The sequence below is a fragment of the Balaenoptera musculus genome, unplaced genomic scaffold, assembly GCF_009873245.2.
Source record: "Balaenoptera musculus isolate JJ_BM4_2016_0621 unplaced genomic scaffold, mBalMus1.pri.v3 scaffold_75_arrow_ctg1, whole genome shotgun sequence".
Classification (NCBI taxonomy): Eukaryota; Metazoa; Chordata; class Mammalia; order Artiodactyla; family Balaenopteridae; genus Balaenoptera; species Balaenoptera musculus.
In genome coordinates, this window is record NW_023503253.1 from 35,321 (window position 1) to 53,522 (window position 18,202).

The 18,202-nt window shown below is 36.3% G+C and overlaps 1 protein-coding gene across 1 annotated transcript in view; it reads right to left on the reverse strand.

Moving 5' to 3' along the window:
* Positions 1–12,726, reverse strand: part of LOC118889514 (oligophrenin-1-like) — a gene marked incomplete at its 3' end in the record, with an annotated part of 32,484 nt that extends 19,758 nt beyond the window's left edge. The window contains exons 1-5 of the mRNA XM_036841260.1: positions 12,700–12,726; positions 12,014–12,124; positions 7,804–7,908; positions 6,074–6,203; positions 3,463–3,566 (exon numbers count right to left, since the gene is read on the reverse strand). Of these exons, the coding sequence (XP_036697155.1) occupies positions 3,463–3,566; positions 6,074–6,203; positions 7,804–7,908; positions 12,014–12,124; positions 12,700–12,726 (477 nt within the window). The remainder of the gene's footprint in view (positions 1–3,462; positions 3,567–6,073; positions 6,204–7,803; positions 7,909–12,013; positions 12,125–12,699) is intronic.
* Between the last annotated feature and the right edge of the window lie 5,476 nt (positions 12,727–18,202).

The window sequence follows — 18,202 nt, forward strand, 5'->3', positions numbered from 1 at the left end:
AAAAGATGCTTCGCATCACTAATCATTGGGGAAATGCAAATCAAAACCACAATGAGATGTCACCTCACATCTGACTGAATGGCTATCATCAAAAAGACCACAAATAACAAATATTGGTGTGGATGTAGAGAAAAGGAAACCCTAGTACACTCTTGGTGGGAATGTAAATTGGTGCAGCGATTGTGGGAAGCAGTATGGAGATTCCTCAAAAATTTAAACATAGAGCTTCCATATGATCCAGCAATTCCACTCCTGGGTATTTGTTGGAAGAAAACAAACACACCAATTAGAAAAGATATATGCACCCCTATGTTCAGCATTACTTACAATAGCCAAGATATGGAAGCAATCTAAGTGCACACCAGTAGATAAATGGATTAAAAAACATGTGGTATATAAAAACCATGGAATATTACTCAGCCATACAAGGGAATGAAATCTTGCCATTTGCGTCAACATGGATGGACCTCAAGAGTATTATGCTAAGTGAAACAAGTCAGACAGAGAAAGACAAATACCATATGATTTCACTTATATGTTAAATCTAAAAAACAAAACAAATGAACCAACATAATGAAACAGAAATAGAGTCATAGGTACAGAGAACAAACAGGTGGTTGCCAGAGGGGAAGGGGGGGGCGGGATGTGAAAAATAGGTGAGAAAGATTAAGAGGTATAAATTTCCAGTTACAAAATAAATGAATCACGGATATGAAATGTACAGTGTGGAGAATATAATCAATAATTATGTACTATCTTTATATGGTGACAGATCATAACTAGACTTATCACGGCAATCCTTTTATAATACATAGAAATCCCAAATCACTATGTTGTTCATCAGGAACTAACATAGTGTTACAGGTCAATTATACTTGAAAAACAAACAAACAAAGTAACTCATAGAAAAAAGAGATCGGATTTGTGCTTACCAGAGGTGGAAGCTGGGGGAATAGGGAATTGGACGAAGGCATCTAAAGGTACTAATTTCCCGTTATAAGATAAATAAATACTAGGGATGTTATGTATAACATGATTAATATAATTAACACTTCTGTATGTTATATATGAAAATTGTTAAGAGAGTAAATCCTAAGAGTACTCATCACAAGAAAAAAATTTTTTCTTTAATTTTGTACCTGTATAAGACAATGGGTGTTCACTAAACTTATTGTGATAATACTTTCATATTGTATGTAAGTCAGATCATTATGCTGTACACCTTAAACTTATACAGTGCTGTATGTCAGTTATATCTCAGTATAACTGGAACGGAAAAATATTTGATATGAAGAATGAATGAATGAATGAATAAGTAAATGAATAAATAGGTAAAACTAGTTATTGTGATTCAAAATGTAGCTCTCTTGCCTCTTACAATTACCTGAAAGGGAAGGGATGAGAATCTTATAAAATAGTATTTGGGATTGTGCTCTGTAAAGTAAGCAGTACAACCCAAATGGAGGTTGATAGGCTGAACTACTAGAGTACACTGGTAAGTACCACAGTCAGAAAGAGAGCTAATTCTTCCATCTCCAAATTGGGCTAATGATACTTCACAGTGCTGCTGGGAAAGTAAATGAGGCACATGACAGCAAATGTCTAGCTCAGAGCCTGGTGCACAGCAAACACTGAATAAATAGTGGCTTTTATGGTGTTATCATTATTATAGTCTCACTTATTTGTATTATTTACCTTTATAAAACACAAACTAGTAAAAGGAACTGAGAGAAATGATAAGAAGAAACCATTTCCAATTCAGTTTAAGGAAATTAAAGTAACTACTTCCACCTCCCCTTTGCTGTAAATGGACAACCAAGTTCCTCTTTCCATTCCATAAAGAGTCCCATATTTAAATTGCTTAGGCTGACACTTACTGCAGTTTTGCAAGTAGCCACTCAATTAAAAGGGCAGGGGGAAAGAATAACTAAAAGAAGGGCTTGCTCTCATCTGCTAAGAAGCTATGAAAGTGGTATCTGCTGCCTCTGGCCTCAGCTTTGCAGTAGGACCTGCTTAAGAAAGGAACTTTGAAGTCCAAAGTTCGGAAAGTAATGTGTGTAGAAAAAGAAAAGCAAGAGACTACAGGACAGTGTTACTTAAAAGCACTTGCCAGTCAGATACATAAGCTAAGTTCTGACAGAAATGGGACAAATTCTGTGCTACAGCACAATTTATTGGAACCACATTGAAAGGTTCTTTGGCAATTGGCAGACTGGAAACTAAGGAGAGTTTTGGATTCATGGATGAATAACTGGCCCACATAGAAACATGGATGAGGGTTGTGGAGACCCAATTTGGTATGCTCTGTTAGCGGTGCATCCCATGTCTAATCCACATTCAAAGCAGAGTGGCAAAACTTGTGGTTAATGACAAAAAAGAAAAGCAGTTTTTCAACAGCCTGCCACTAAATCTCAATCATCACTAATTTCCTATGAACAAGCCACATAAGAGAGATCTTCCATGGAAAGCACCAGCAATGGAGAAAAAATGGCCCCAAAAGTCTCCAAATTTCTGCCTATCGAAATTGCGTCTTCATGCACCACAACTTTCAATGCTAACAAGTAAACCTTTTTTTCACTTTATAAACAATTTGTAAATAAGGGAAATCCTTAAAAATTATGCCCTAAGACCCTGTCTGAGAGACAGTTAAAGGGACACACTGAACTACTTTTAGAATATGAATAGTCAGTCTATCAGCTTTTATCTTAAGAAACCTTCAGGTGTGTGTATGTGTGTGTGTGTGTGTGTGTGTGTGTGTGTGTGTGCATGTGTTCCCAAAGCCCCTACAAAGATAGGCAAAAGTGTGATAACAGAATAATTTTTTTAGCTGGGTGGTCATACATAAAAAATAATATATAATGTATAACATAATATAACATATATATATAAGATCAGGTTCCTCCAGGTAAGTGAACTATCTTCTCAGTGTGTTAAACTCATCTTGCCATTTTGGGGAGTAGGGGAAAGTTTGGAGGGCAGAAGAAGAGGCATTAACTGCTTAAAGATATTTGAGCATTACATACAATGTGGGGTATAGATTATTCCAACTTTAGGCACCAGAATACCCCTTTAAAAACGGAATTTCGGAAAATGTTTTGTATTTTAAACTCTTAACTATTTAAAGGAATCCTATAGTAGAGCCTTCTTAAAAGCAAGTAATACTCTCCTCCAATTTATCCATATTTTTTTGCAAATTTTCTTTGTACAATGTGATAGACTCTTGTAATAATGATCTAAAAGAGTACAGGCACTTTCAGAAGGCCTGGAATCATTAACAGAGATTTTTCACTCAACTGAGTAGTATCTGGCCCAATGCAAACTTAGGCCACAGAGAACATATGAAGTCATGGCTTCACACGACAGTGGTGGACTTGATTCTTTGACACAAAGTCAACATATACTCTTTTCTGAGATGCAGTCACAGATGCATTTCAAAAAAATGTGGCCCATAAAAGAACTGACCTGCTGCTTAGCACCTGGCTTCTGCTCCATAGGTGTCATGGTGAGCGTTTTGGTCTCTTTCTCATATTGGCAGTAGTATTTCACCCAGGATATTCCCAAAGCCCCTACAAAGATAGGCAACAGTGAGCTGATAGAATAAGTATTTTGGCTGCATGGTCAGTCCACCCCTAAGACAGAAGCTGTGTACAGATTATTCTTCATGGTCATGATCCAGATCTAGTGCTACCTTTCCCCTGAGCTCCAGCCGTGCAGTACCACCTGCCCACTACACAGATGGATAGCCTAATCATCATCAACTGCTTTCCACATCTGCTCTGGCTTGCTCCAAACCACTCTCCTTGCCATGTTCCCTGTGAATGCTCCCATTATATATCCTATTGTATGATCTGGAAACATCTGTAATCTTCTGCTCCTCCTTCCCTGTAACCTGCCCTTCTATCCCCTACATGTCTCTCCTTTCACCCCTTTTAGAACTGAATTCATTCAGGACCCTATTTCTGACTTTTAAAAAAAAATGTTTTATGAGCTATTTCAAACAAAATAAAAATTCACTATTTCTCCAATTAATTCTTTCAGTGGCCTTCTCTTTGGTTTCCCCCATCTGTGATCACTCATTTCTAGCCCATTCTCTACTCTTTTGCTAGAGAAATACTTTTTTAGATTATAGGTTTATTTATATCATTCTTTTTATTATAAACCACCCATGGCTTTCCCACTCTCTCCAAACTCCTTAGGTTGGCTCACAAAGCCTTTTATAATGTGATCGTATTTACGTTTCCAACTTTGTCTTTTGCCACCCTCACCTCTATGCTCGTCTCATGGAATTATATTCAGTTACCAAAAAAATAGGTGGCAATATAATATATAGACCAAGTTCAAGACATATTTAAGAGTGGATAGGGCACTATCACTAATTATATCAGGACAACAAGTATAAACCAGGACTGTCCTTGGAAAACTAAGACCCTACAAACAAACTATAACCTCACACACCTCTGTGCCTTTATTCATGCAGTGGTATACACCTGGAATTTTCTTTGCCATTTTCTTTACCTGTCAAACTCCCAGTCATAATTCAAGTTTCAGTTCATATATCACTTCCTCAGTGAAGCCCTTAGATATATGCCCCAAATGCAGTGCTCAACACATTTCATTATAGTTCTTGATATACTTGTGTCTTAATCAGACTGTGAACTTCTTGAGGGCAAAAACCAAGTTTGATCCATTTTTTGTACCCCCAGTGCATTGCATATTGTCTGGCAAAAAGGATTCTTAGTAAGCGTACATTCAACTGAGCAGGAATGTCATATCCATTTAACAAATTAGAAAACTAGGGCATAGAAGGATCACATAGTTAGTTAATATTAGAGCCAAGATTACATACTCATTACTCTGTGCCTCTCTTATAATATAGCAGTGGTTCTCAAGTAGGGGCAATTTTGCCTCTCAGGGGACATTTGGCAATGCCTAGAGACATTTTAGGTTATCACACCTGGGAAGTGCTGTTAGAATAAAGTGGGGAGAGGCTATAGATGCTTCTAAACACCCTATAATGCATGGGATAACCGCTCGAAACAAAGAATTAGCCAGCCTGAAATGTCAATACCACTGAGACTGAGAGTTCCTGCAATGGAGAGTTGAAGAGATGAACCTGACAAATAGAAGAACACATCTTTGAAAACCACCAAAGTGAGTTGCTCTAAGGGATGAAAAGCATGATAATATCACTGCTGAAATACCATGTTTTGTGGATTTCAGTGGGTTTTGCCACTGGTAACCTCTGGGTAGTCTCATCTGCCTACTCACCAGGTAGAATAATTCTGGTCAGGGAATGAAATCACAGGCTTTGGGGACATTGGGTCATAGTTCAAAAGGAAAATCAAATAGCACATACAGGTTTACATAATGTTATTTAGGAGGTAGAAAAGCTTGAACCCTCTGCAATATTCAGTGACCAGATAAGTTAACCCATTTTCCTTGGTTGGCAATGAACAACTGTGTTGCTCACTGAAATCGCAATGGTTGTGTAGTGCTTTAAGGGCAAGTTTATGATCCTAAGGCAGTGGAAGATATAGGGTATAGTTGTAGGAGCATAGGTTTTGGCATTTCACAAACCTGAGTTTACACTTAGCCCTGCTACATGATAGTTGGGTGACTTTCAACTAGTGATCTCTCTAAGCCTCAGTGGCTTCATGTGTAAAATGGGTATGATAAGGTGGTTTCAAAGATTACATGAAGTAGTATATTTAAAGCACATAACACCATGCCTGGAACATAGTAGGTATAATAAGTATTATTTTATGTCTCCTTTCCCCTACCTCCCTTTTAGCCCCAAAGAGTCATTGAAAGGATTAAGCAATTAACAATCCCCATTTTGAATCTCAGAGAAAACCTTAGGTCTTATCATCCCACAGCCTTTGTAAGACAAATCCTTAACCTCCTCCTCCAATTTCTCCCTCCTTTTCATTTTCTCTATTCCCACACTACTCTCCAAATAGGTATAGCTGGCAGGGGTCTATGAACTATATGGGTGCCTGGAGTTTGGAGAAGCCAAGTGGCAGCTGGTGTCAGCCTACTGAAACCGAGTAGCTATCCCTGTATTCCCACACACATTTCTCTTGTGTATAGAGATAGCCTTCGATGGTTGGCTGTCCTGGAAGTTTGCATGTCTGCGGAGCTTCCTTCATCCTTTTCTTAAGTTCTTCCATCTCTTCTCGGGTACTGGAGAAATGATTTCTTGTCTGTCAAGACATTATCATCATAATCATTATCATCATCACCATCATCATGAATAAGCATTCACTGGTCAGAGACCCAGTGCAGAGTTTTCTTGGCTTTCACCATGTGCTACAACATAGTAAAAAAACAAACGTTGAATGGCATAGTAATTAGAAAACAGTTTAGTGGAGTTTAAAAAGTCTAAAAGGGAGAGGGAAACATAAATACCAATGTACCCATAAAACCACATCTGGGAGACATTTTCTAATGGAAATCACAAAAGCCTCCAATAAATAAAGGCTCTAAGAATTCTGAGCATCAGACTGACCCCTGCCTTACAAAAAGGGAGGCTATAAAGAAGGTTCCCAAAGATAATATTATCACGGCAACTTCTACATTCTGCCTCAAGTAAAGCTACTGCCTACTTGACTCTGAATCAAATCCAGGCCATTAGAATAAAGGATATGACAGGGTGCTCTCTTTGAACATAGGTTAACAGAAAACCTATGTTTTCATGCTCATGAATAGCAAAAGCTAATGTTAAGAAGTAATATATTTAAAAGTACACAACGAAATATTCCTGGTTATAGCAATATTTTGTAAATCAGCAGAAGAGAGGGGCTCTCACATTCTGGTGAAAGAGAGTACCCAGAAAGAAAAACAACAATAAAAACAATACCTGTAAATCAGGATTCTCCTAAACAACCAAGTAAAGTTTATTTCCACTGCAACTTACCAAGTATTTTCATCTAAAAATACAACTATAAATTTTATGCAATGTAACAAGTCCAAAGTCACTACCTCAGTGATGCCTTCTTTTACTGTACCAGACAGTCAATTATTCCACTCTCTGTGCTTCTTTAACTTTTTTGGTCTTAACTGTATTTTAGCACTTTTCATAAGTAATCATGATATATCTCTGTTTATATCTCTCGGCTCCAAGAGACTGTATATTCCTTGAAGGCAAAAACTAACATGCCTCATTATGGTATGTCCAGTGCATTTTACAATGCCCAGCACAGAGTATATGTTCATTATATCCCTAAGTATTTGTTAAACGTGGGTTAAATAAGTAAATGAGAAAAATAATATGTGTGACAAGGAAGGGAAGGGTGTGCCTATGCCCATCTATAAGAAACAGCATGGGAAAGAAGGTGGAGACAACCTTTAAAAATAATTTATTCAACTCTAGTAATGTAATGAGAAAAGTAGTGAGAAAAGGAAAAGAGGGGAAAATGGGCATTTGTGGTAATAAAACCTACAAAGAGAGTGTCCTGACTAACTAGCAGGGAAGTAGCATAAGACCTGTGCTTTAAAAAGCCCATAGGTGGGTTCTGATCTGGGAGAGATATAGCAAATTAGCAACATTTAATAAATATTGGATAGATAGACACGTCAGTGGGTAGAAGGGTGGGTTTGAACAACAGTCAGCCTCAAACACAGGGAAGAGCTGAAACTGGAAGAGTAAGAACAATCTAGTACACTAAAACATTTGTGATCCATACCAGTCTGTCCTGACAAATTATCTGGGATGTAATAACCTAGAACTCCAAGGTCAAGATATTGGAGCTGAAATCCAATTGGAATGCAGAGACAGGTGAAGAAACCCACATGTAAACTCACATTCTGTAAACTGAGCTGGAGTTGCTGTTTATATGGGAGGAAATCCTGTGTGAGCTCCACGGTCAAGCTGTTGGAAATGAAGAGGCTATGAAGAAAGGCCAAGACCTAGGGAAAATGTATAAAAATAACTTTATCACCAGCACCTTCTCATTAATCAAATAAAGGAAATAGATGCATAAAAAGAAACTCCACACAGTGGAGTATAGTGTTAAAAGCAGTAACACAAACACAAACAGGTCTACACATAGCTATTCTTTTATTAGGTTAAACATTAACACTGGACTCAGATCTACAAAATAAGAACTATTACCAAATGTATTCATCAATACCCTTTTCAGATAGCATATAAAACCATTCATAATGTGGACAGTATGGACATAATGTGGGATAGACTGTGCCTTTATATCCTCAGGAATGGCACAGAATAGGTACTCAATAAATTTAAATGGCTAAATGACCATAATGAAGACTGCCATAATGCTAAAAGATCCAAGGATCTTTTTTTTTTAAAACCAATTTTCAAGTTAGAAATGTTTCAGGGAGGGGTTGGGACATTGCAGAAGAAGACATAGAAATGATCAATAAAATATATTTTTAATGTTTAAAATGTTCAACCCCAATAAAAATCAAATATACACAAATAAAAACAAAAGAAAATACAATTTTCATCTATCAAATACAAACATTTTAAAAGCAATGCTCAATGCTGGCAATAGTAAAGTGTAATAGGAAGTAGTAAAAACTGCCCTGTTCTTTTTAGAAAGTAAACAGGTGAGTACATATAAATATGCACACACATATATACATACAAACACATAAATATGTGTGTATATATGTACATAAACACAAACTATATATATGTATATATACATAAACATATAAAAACTATGTACACACTTATGTACTATACACGTGTATATGTATATATACATATATAGTTATATATATGTACATATATATGTACACATATATATAGATGCATATGAGTGTGTGTACCACACACACAGTTATATAGACATTCTTCCTGTTTCTCTCCAAGCTTTCCCATCTCAGGAAATGACACCACCACCCACTCACTCAATCAAGCCAGAAAGTAAAGAATTCTGATTTCTTTCACTCACATCTCAACCTAATCAATCAGTAATTCCTGTCAGTTTTGCTTCTAAAATATATCTCTAATCCAATCATTCTTTTCTGTTTCTACTACCACCATCCGAACCCAAAGCAACATCTTTGCTTGCCTAGACCACTGCAGTAGCCTCCTAACTGGTTTCCTCACTCCCACTGTTGCCTCCTTCCAAGCCCTTCTCCACACAACAAAATCAGCACGTCATATCCTATTTAATACCCGTCAGTGATTTTTCTACTATACTTAGACTAAAATCTAACCCCTTCACCATGCTTACAGATCCTATGCCTTCCTGTCAGATATTATTTCCTGCCACTCTCCTTTTCTCTCACTAGTATCTAAAGGCACTAAACTTTTCATTCCTTGAGCACATCATTCTTTTCTTTTCTTTTCTTTTCTTTTTAACATCTTTATTGGAGTATAATTGCTTTACAATGGTGTGTTAGTTTCTGCTTTATAACAAAGTGAATCAGTTATACATATACATATGTTCCCATATCTCTTCCCTCTTGCATCTCCCTCCCTCCCACCCTCCCTATCCACCCCTCTAGGTGGTCACGAAGCACAGTGCTGATCTCTCTGTGCTATGCGGTTGCTTCCCACTAGCTATCTATTTTACGTTTGGTAGTGTATATATGTCCATGCCACTCTCTCACTTTGTCACATCTTACCCTTCCCCCTCCCCATATCCTCAAGTCCATTCTCTAGTAGGTCTGTGTCGTCATTCCCATCTTGCCACTAGGTTCTTCATGACCTTTTTTTTTTCCCTTAGATTCCATATATATGTGTTAGCATACAGTATTTTTTTTCTCTTTCTGACTTACTTCACTCTGTATGACAGACTGTAACTCCATCCACCTCACTACAAAAAACTCAATTTCATTTCTTTTAATGGCTGAGTAATATTCCATTGTATATATGTACCACATCTTCCTTATCCATTCATCTCTTGATGGACACTTAGGTTGCTTTCATGTCCTGGCTATTGTAAATAGAGCTGCAATGAACATTTTGGTACATGACTCTTTTTGAATTATGGTTTTCTCAGGGTATATGCCCAGGAGTGGGATTGCTGGGTCGTATGGTAGTTCTATTGTTAGTGTTTTAAGGAACCTCCATACTGTTCTCCATAGTGGCTGTATCAATTTACATTCCCATCAACAGTGCAAGAGTGTTCCCTTTTCTCCACACCCTCTCCAGCATTTATTGTTTGTAGATTTTTTCATGATGGCCATTCTGAACGGTGTGAGATGATATCTCATTTTAGTTTTGATTTGCATTTCTCTAATGATTAATGATGTTGAGCATTCTTTCATGTGTTTGTTGGCAATCTGTATATCTTCTTTGGAGAAATGTCTATTTAGGTCTTCTGCCCATTTTTGGATTGGGTTGTTTGTGTTTTTTGTTATTGAGCTTCATGAGCTGCTTGTAAATTTTGGAGATTAATCCTTTGTCAGTTGCTTCATTTGCAAATATTTTCTCCCATTCTGAGGGTTGTCATTTGGTCTTGTTTATGGTTTCCTTTGCTGTGCAAAAGCTTTTAAGTTTCATTAGGTCCCATTTGTTTATTTTTGTTTTTATTTCCATTTCTCTAGGAGCTGGGTCAAAAAGGATCTTGCTGTGATTTATGTCATAGAGTGTTCTGCCTATGTTTTCCTCTAAGAGTTTGATAGTGTCTGGCCTTACATTTAGGTCTTTAATCCATTTTGAGTTTATTTTTGTGTATGGTGTTAGGGAGTGTTCTAATTTCATACTTTTACATGTACCTGTCCAGTTTTCCCAGCACCACTTATTGAAGAGGCTGTCTTTTCTCCACTGTATATGCTTGCCTCCTTTATCAAAGATAAGGTGACCATATGTGCGTGGGTTAAGGACTGTACACATGTGTTTTTCTGTGCCTGGAATGTCCTTTCCCGATTATTCACATTGCCTCATCTTCTCTTTCTTTAGATCTCATTTTAAATTACACTTTCAGAGGTGCTCCTTGACCACTTGATCTAAAGTAGCTGTCTGTTCTTGTTCTTTGTTTTAGTCCTTATCACAACTTATAGTTATTTTATTTATGTGTATCCTTCTTTCCCTTCTGTCTACCCCATGAAAGTATAGTCTTCATAAAGACAGAAACTGAGTCTGTCTTTTTCACTATAGGATACCCAGTGTTTAGCACTGTGCCTGGAACATAACAGAAGCTCAATAAATGCTTATTGGATAAATTAATAAATACTTGTTTGCACATATACATATGCAGATATATACAACTGTGAGCACAGATACACATGTACATAGATATATACATGTTCATGTGTAATATGTGTACACACACATGCACATGTGTACACACATCTACAAGTACACATGCACAACAGAGAAAGGACTATAACAGATACACAGGGAATTTAGGAGGAAAAATGCCACAATATTAACAGTGATCATCTCTGTATGGGAGATTTGTTGTATTTTTTTTGTTCTACATATAAGTTTTTATAGCTTTTCTGCAACTGTTTTTTACATTGTTTTCTACATTATTTTATAATAAAAAAGAAAGTTGTTAAAATTCAACATAGTTGTCAAACCACAGCCCGTCATCTTTTATAATAAATTACGGTTATTTAATTAGAAAAATTTTCAAAAGATGGAAGTAAAAATAGTATAATGGGAAGTCACTGAATGCAAGGAACATGAGTTCCTAGAACAGTGTCTGGGATATGATGAGCACATTCAGAAACCTTATGAAAGTATGAGAGGAAGGAAGGGAGGAGAACAAGGTAAAATGAAAGGTGACAGAGAAATCAAGGAAGGGAAAGAAGGAGAGGAGGAAAAGAAAGATAAAGAAAAAATCATAGCTATAGAGAGAAATGGGGGAGGAAGGAGTGTGGGGGAGGGAAAGGAAGAGTGAGAGAGAGAATATTAGTGAGAGAGCAAGAATAACATAAGCCAGTGTGTCTACTTCTTTGACATTCATTACTAAGCATTGACTATCCTTCATATTCTTGGAGACTCCAATTTTATAATCAAAGTTCTCCACATTTACCTGAGATTTGGTAAATATTTTTAGACCATTCAACAACAGATAGAACTTACTGGCTCCACAATATTGAACTTCTTAGACTCCTGAACTTCCTGGATTTGATAAACATAATCAAGGGATGACTCGAAGAAACTGTGTCTCTCCTTGTCCACCTGGAGGTCTGCCTGTAGAAGAAGGGTAACAAATGTCACATAACAGCATAGTCATTCATGCAATTCAGTGCTTATGGATTCAACAGAATGTTAGGGCTGGAGGAGAATTATGCCACCAAGCAGTGATCTTATCCCTTTATTTTACAGATAGGGAACATGAAGCCAAGATAGAAAAAGTGACTGATGCAAGATTTCCAGTTTCTGGCCTAACAAGCAAGAAGCCTGGAAGCCATTGTGCCCATCCTCATACAAGGAAACGCTAAGATGAGAATCAACAACTCTTCTTAGAATCAACAGAGCATTGAAGTCAGAGGAAAAACCACTGCCTCAAAAATTGGATAGATAGTTGAATATGGAGAATACAAGCTTGCCAGAGCAGAAGCCCAGAAGCAGAAGCCTGTCACTGCAACCAGTATCAAACCTTATTTAAGAAGATCTCTCTAAAGAAATCCAAAGACAATAGGGAAGACAAAAAACAAAGATACCAGAGGAAATTTTGGCCTCTGACAAGAACAGCTATAGCAAACTAAGCACAGCCTAAATCCTAGTCAGACAAGCATAAAACCTCATAATAACGGCCTTTTTACCTCAGTTCCTTTTACCCAGGGCATCATGTTCAGCTTTCAACAAAATATTACGAGGCATGCAAAAAGGCAAAACAAACCAACAAACACAGTCTGAAGAACCAGCCTCAGAATCAGACTCAAAGAAGGCAGAGAGGGTGGATGGTGAAATCATACATCCAGGGATTACAGCTAAAGGCTGTTATGGAAAAGAGGACAATACATAAGAACAGATGGATAATATAAGCAGACATATGAAAATTTGAAGAAATAATCAAAGGGAAATGATAGCAATCAAAAACACTAGCAGAAATAAAGAATGCCTTTAATGGGCTCACCAACAGACTGGGCAAGGCTAAGGAAAGAATCAGTGAACTGAATATATGCCAATAGAAATTTCAAAAACTGAAAGGCAGACAAAACGGAATAAAGAAGATAGAGTAGATTATTCAAGAAATGTTGGACAATTATAAAAGGTGTAAGATATGCATACTAGGAATGCCAGAAGGAAATGAAGGAGAGAAACAGAAGAAATATTTAAAGTAATGATGACTGAAAACCTTCTAAAGTTAAACACAGATACAAACAACAGATTGAGGAAGCTCAGAGAATAATAGCAGGATAAATACCAAAAAATCTACATGCAGGCATATTGAAAGTGTAGAAAGTAAAAGGCACAGAGTAAATCTTGAAAGAAGCAGAGAAAAAAAACACCTTACTCAAAGAGGAGTAAGGATAAGACTTCTCTTTTTAAAAAAAATGCAAAAAGAGGAGAGTAGAGTAAAATGTTTAAGGGGTTGAAATTTTTAAAAATCACAAACTTAGAATTCTGTATCCAGTGACATTATCCTTCAAAAGTGAAGGAAAATTAAACAATTTCAAAAAAAACACAAAAACTGAAGGATTCAGTTGCCAGTAGACTCTGAGTCCAAGAAGTGTTACAGTTCTTAAGAAAGAAGATGATATAGGTCAGAAATGTGTACCAACATAAAGAAGAGCACTAGAGAAGGAATGAATGAAGGTAAAATAAAATCTTATATTTTTCTTATTCTCAACTGATCTTACAAATAAGAGTTTGTCCAAAATAATAATTGCACCAATGTATTTGATGATTAGAGATTATGAAAAAGTGAAATGAATGACAGCAATATTATCAGGGACTCAAGGGAGAAATTGGAAATACTCTGTTATGAAGTTCCTGTACTACCAATGAAGTAGAATAATGTTATTTGAAAGTAGACATGGCTTAACTGTAAATGCATATTGAAAACACTAGGATAACCTGGAAGAAAGTTTTTTTTTAAAAAGTACAATTGATATGCTAAGAAAGGACAAAAAATGGAATCATATTACAATTTTCAATTTAAAAAAAGAGAATGCAGAACAAGAATGGAAGACAAAAAAAGGAACAAAGAACAGAGGCAATGAATAGAAAACAGTAAAAACCATGGTAGACATCTATCCAACTATATCAATAATCACTTTAAACACACCAATTAAAAGGCTGAGACTGTGAGGGCACATAAAAAATAAGAGTTAATTATACGTTATGTATAAGACATCACTTTAAATATAAAAGACAAAGATCGATTAAAAGTAAAGTTATGAAGAGACTTGAATCAAGATGGCACAGTAGGAGTATGTTCATCCCACCATAAACACATCAAAAATACATCTATAATTCTCACTGAAAACTAACTGGAGACTAGCATAAAAACGCCTGTACAACTAAGGCTATAAGAAAGACACACACAGAACTTGGTAGATAGGGAAAAGAGGCAATCAGGTCAGGACTGATGCCCCTGGGAGGGGACTCAGAGGAAAAGGGAGATTACACTGGTGGGGATTCTCTTTGGGGAGTGAGTGGTTCAAGCCACATACTGGGCCCCACAGCCCTGGAGCTCAACAAAGGGAAGACAAGCCCCCTTAGCTGGTCAGAGGACCAGTGGGACTATCAGAAAGGCTGCAGCAAGCCTGGACTCTGCTCCTGAGGAGCACATGAATGCTTGCTTGCTCCTAAAGCAAGGCAGAAAGGGCCGACTGAAACTGTGTTTCTCACTGACTAGTTTCCTGTGACTACCTAGGTGCACACACCAGCCTGAACCAAGAGAACACTCCAGCATCATTTGCCTCAAGTCACAGCTCCACACTGGACCGAAGGCTGCCACTACCATATGATCCAGCAATTCCATTGCAGGGTATATACCTAACGAAAACAAAAACACTAATTCGAAAAGATACATCTACCACAATGTTCATAACAACATTATTTACAACCATCAAGATATGGAAGCAAACTGAATGTCCATCAACAGAAGAAGAAATAATAAAGAAGACGTGATACACACACACACACGCATGCACACACACAATGGAATATTACTCAGCCATAAAAAAAGAATGAAATTCTGCCATTTGCAACAACATGGATGGACCTAGACAGTTTTATGCTTAGTGAAATAAGTCAGAGAAGGACAAATACTCTATGTTATCACTTATATGTGGAATCTAAAAAATAAAATAAACGGATGTATGTAACAATACAGAAACAAACTCACTAATATAGAGAACAAACTAGTGGTTACCAGTGGGGAGCAGGAAAGGGGGAGGGGCAATATAGGGGTATGGAATTAAGAGATACAAACTGCTATGTATAAAATAAATAAGCAACAAGGATATACTGTACATCACAGGGAAATATAGCCATTATTTTGTAATGACTTTAAATGGAGTAGAACTTTAAAATTTCTGAATCATTATGTTGTACACCAGAAACTAATATAATATTGTAAATCAACCATACTTCAATTAAAAAATAATTTTAAAAATTTAAACATTTTTCAGAGTAAAGGTATGAAGAAATATTCCATGCCAACAAAAATCAAAAGTAAGCTGGAGTAGCTATATTAATTTCCAAAAAAGGAGACTTCAGAGCATTGAAAGCTATCAGGAAAATAGAGGGGCATAACATAATAATAAATAGGTCAATTCTGAAAGAATATATATCAACCCTTATTATGTATAACAGAACATCAAAACACGTGAGGCAAAATCTGATAGAACTGCAAAGATAAATAGATGAGTCTACTATTAAGAGTTGGAGACTTCACCATTCCTTTACCAATAATTGACAGATCCAAGAAGCAGAAAATCAGTACAGGTATACCTCATTTTATTGTGCTTCATTTTACTGTGCTTTGCAAATATTGTGTTTTTTACAAACTGAAGGTTTATGGCAACCCTGCATTGCCTGATGATAGTTAGCAATTTTTAGCAATAAAATATTTTTAAATTAAGGTATGTACATTTTAAAAAATATAATGCTATTGCTCACTCAACAGACTACAGGATAATGTACAGATAACTTTTACATGCATTGGGAAACCAAAAAACTCATGTGACTCACTATATTGCAATATTCACTTTATTGCAGTGGTCTGTAGCCAAACCCACAATATTTCTGAGGTATGCTTGTGAAGACATAATTGAACTGAACACCCCATCAGCAAGTAGATGTAATCAACATCTATAGAACACTTCATCCAACAACAGCTTATTTTCAAGCTAACACAAAACAATCGCCAAGATCAATCACATTCTGGGATATACATCTGAAAAAATTTAAAAGAATAGGAATCATACAAAGTATGCTCTCAGACCACAGTTAAATTACACAGAAATCAAGAACCAGAAATAGCTGGAATGCACCAAAATACTTGGAGATTAATCAACACATTTCTAAATGACACATGGGTCAAGGAGGAGTCCTTAAGAAAAACTAAAAAGTATTTTCAAATGAAAATGAAAATACAATTTAATATTTGTGGGATGCAGTGAAAGCAGCACATAGGAACTGAATCCATAATTAATAGCCTTCCAAAAAACAAAGCACGAGGCCCAGTTGGGTTCACTGGTGAGTTCTACCTGACATTTTAAGGAAGAAATGATACTAAATTCTACACTCTCTTCCAGAAAATAGAAGCAGAGGGAATATTTCCTAACTCATTCTCTGAGGCCAATATGACCCTGTTATCAAAACCAGACAAAGATATTACAATACAGGAGAAGTACAACCAATCTCTCTCATGAACATAGAGGCAAATATTCTCAACAAAATATTAGCAAATCAAATGCAACAAGGTGTAAAATAATTATAGACCAGGACCACGTGGGATTTATTCCAGGAATGCAAGGCTGGTTCAACATTCAAAAATCAATTGATGTAATTCATCACATCAAGAGGTTAAAGAATAAAAATCATATGATCGAAGAGATGTAGAAAAAGCGTCTGACAAAATCCAACACACATTCATTCATGATAAAAACTCTCAGCAAACTAGGAATATATGGGAATTTCCTCAACTTGACAAAGGACATCTGCAAAAATCCTGCAGCTAACATCATACCTAATGGTGAGACACTAGGTGCTTTGCCTCTAAGATCAGGAACAACTATTAAAATCATATTGGAATTCCAAGCTATTGAAATAAGACAAGAAAATGAAATAAAAGGTATATACATTGGGAAGGAAGAAATAAAACTGTCTTTTTTTGCACATGACACAATTATGTATGTAGAAAACCCTAAAGAATATACAAAAATCCCCTGGAACTATTAATGAACTATAGCACAATTTCAGGATACAAGGTTAATATACAAAAGTCAATTGTTTTCTTATATGCTAACAGTGAACATTCAGAATTTGAAATTTAAAACACAATACCATTTACATTAGAAGAAAAAAATTGAAGTATTTAGGTATAAATCAAAAAATATGTACAAGATATATTGATGAATACTACAAAACTCTAATGAAATAAATCAAAGATCTAAATAAATGGAGAGATATTCCATGTATACAGATAGGAAGACAATATTATCAACATGTCTGTTCTTCACAACTTGATCTATAGATTCAATGCAGTCCAATTCAAAATCCCTGCAAGCTATTTTCTAGATATCAACAAAGTGATTCTAAAATTTATATGGAGAGGCAAAAATATCCAGAATAGCCAACACAATACTGGGGGAGAAAAACAAATCAAAATATTGACACTATCTGACTTCAAAATAACCGGTAAGTTATAGTAATCAGAACAGTATGGTATTGGTGAAAGAAAAAACAAATAGATCAATGCAATGGAATTGAGAGCCTAAAATAAACAAACATATTCAACTGATCTTTGACAAAGGATCTAGGAAAATTCAATAGAGAAATGATAGTCTTTTCAAAAAATGTTGCTGGAACAACTGTGTATCCCCATGCCAAAAAAAAAAAAAAAAAAAAGAGATCGTTGGAGAGAAGATGGCGGAAGAGTAAGACGCGGAGATCACCTTCCTTCCCACAGATACAGTAGAAATACATCTACACGTGGAACTGCTCCTACAGAACACCCACTGAACGCTGGCAGAAAACGTCCGACCTCCAAAAAGGCAAGAAACTCCCCCCGTACTTGGGTAGGGCAAAAGAAAAAAGAAATAACAGGGACAAAAGAATAGGGATGGCACCTGCACCAGTGGGAGGGAG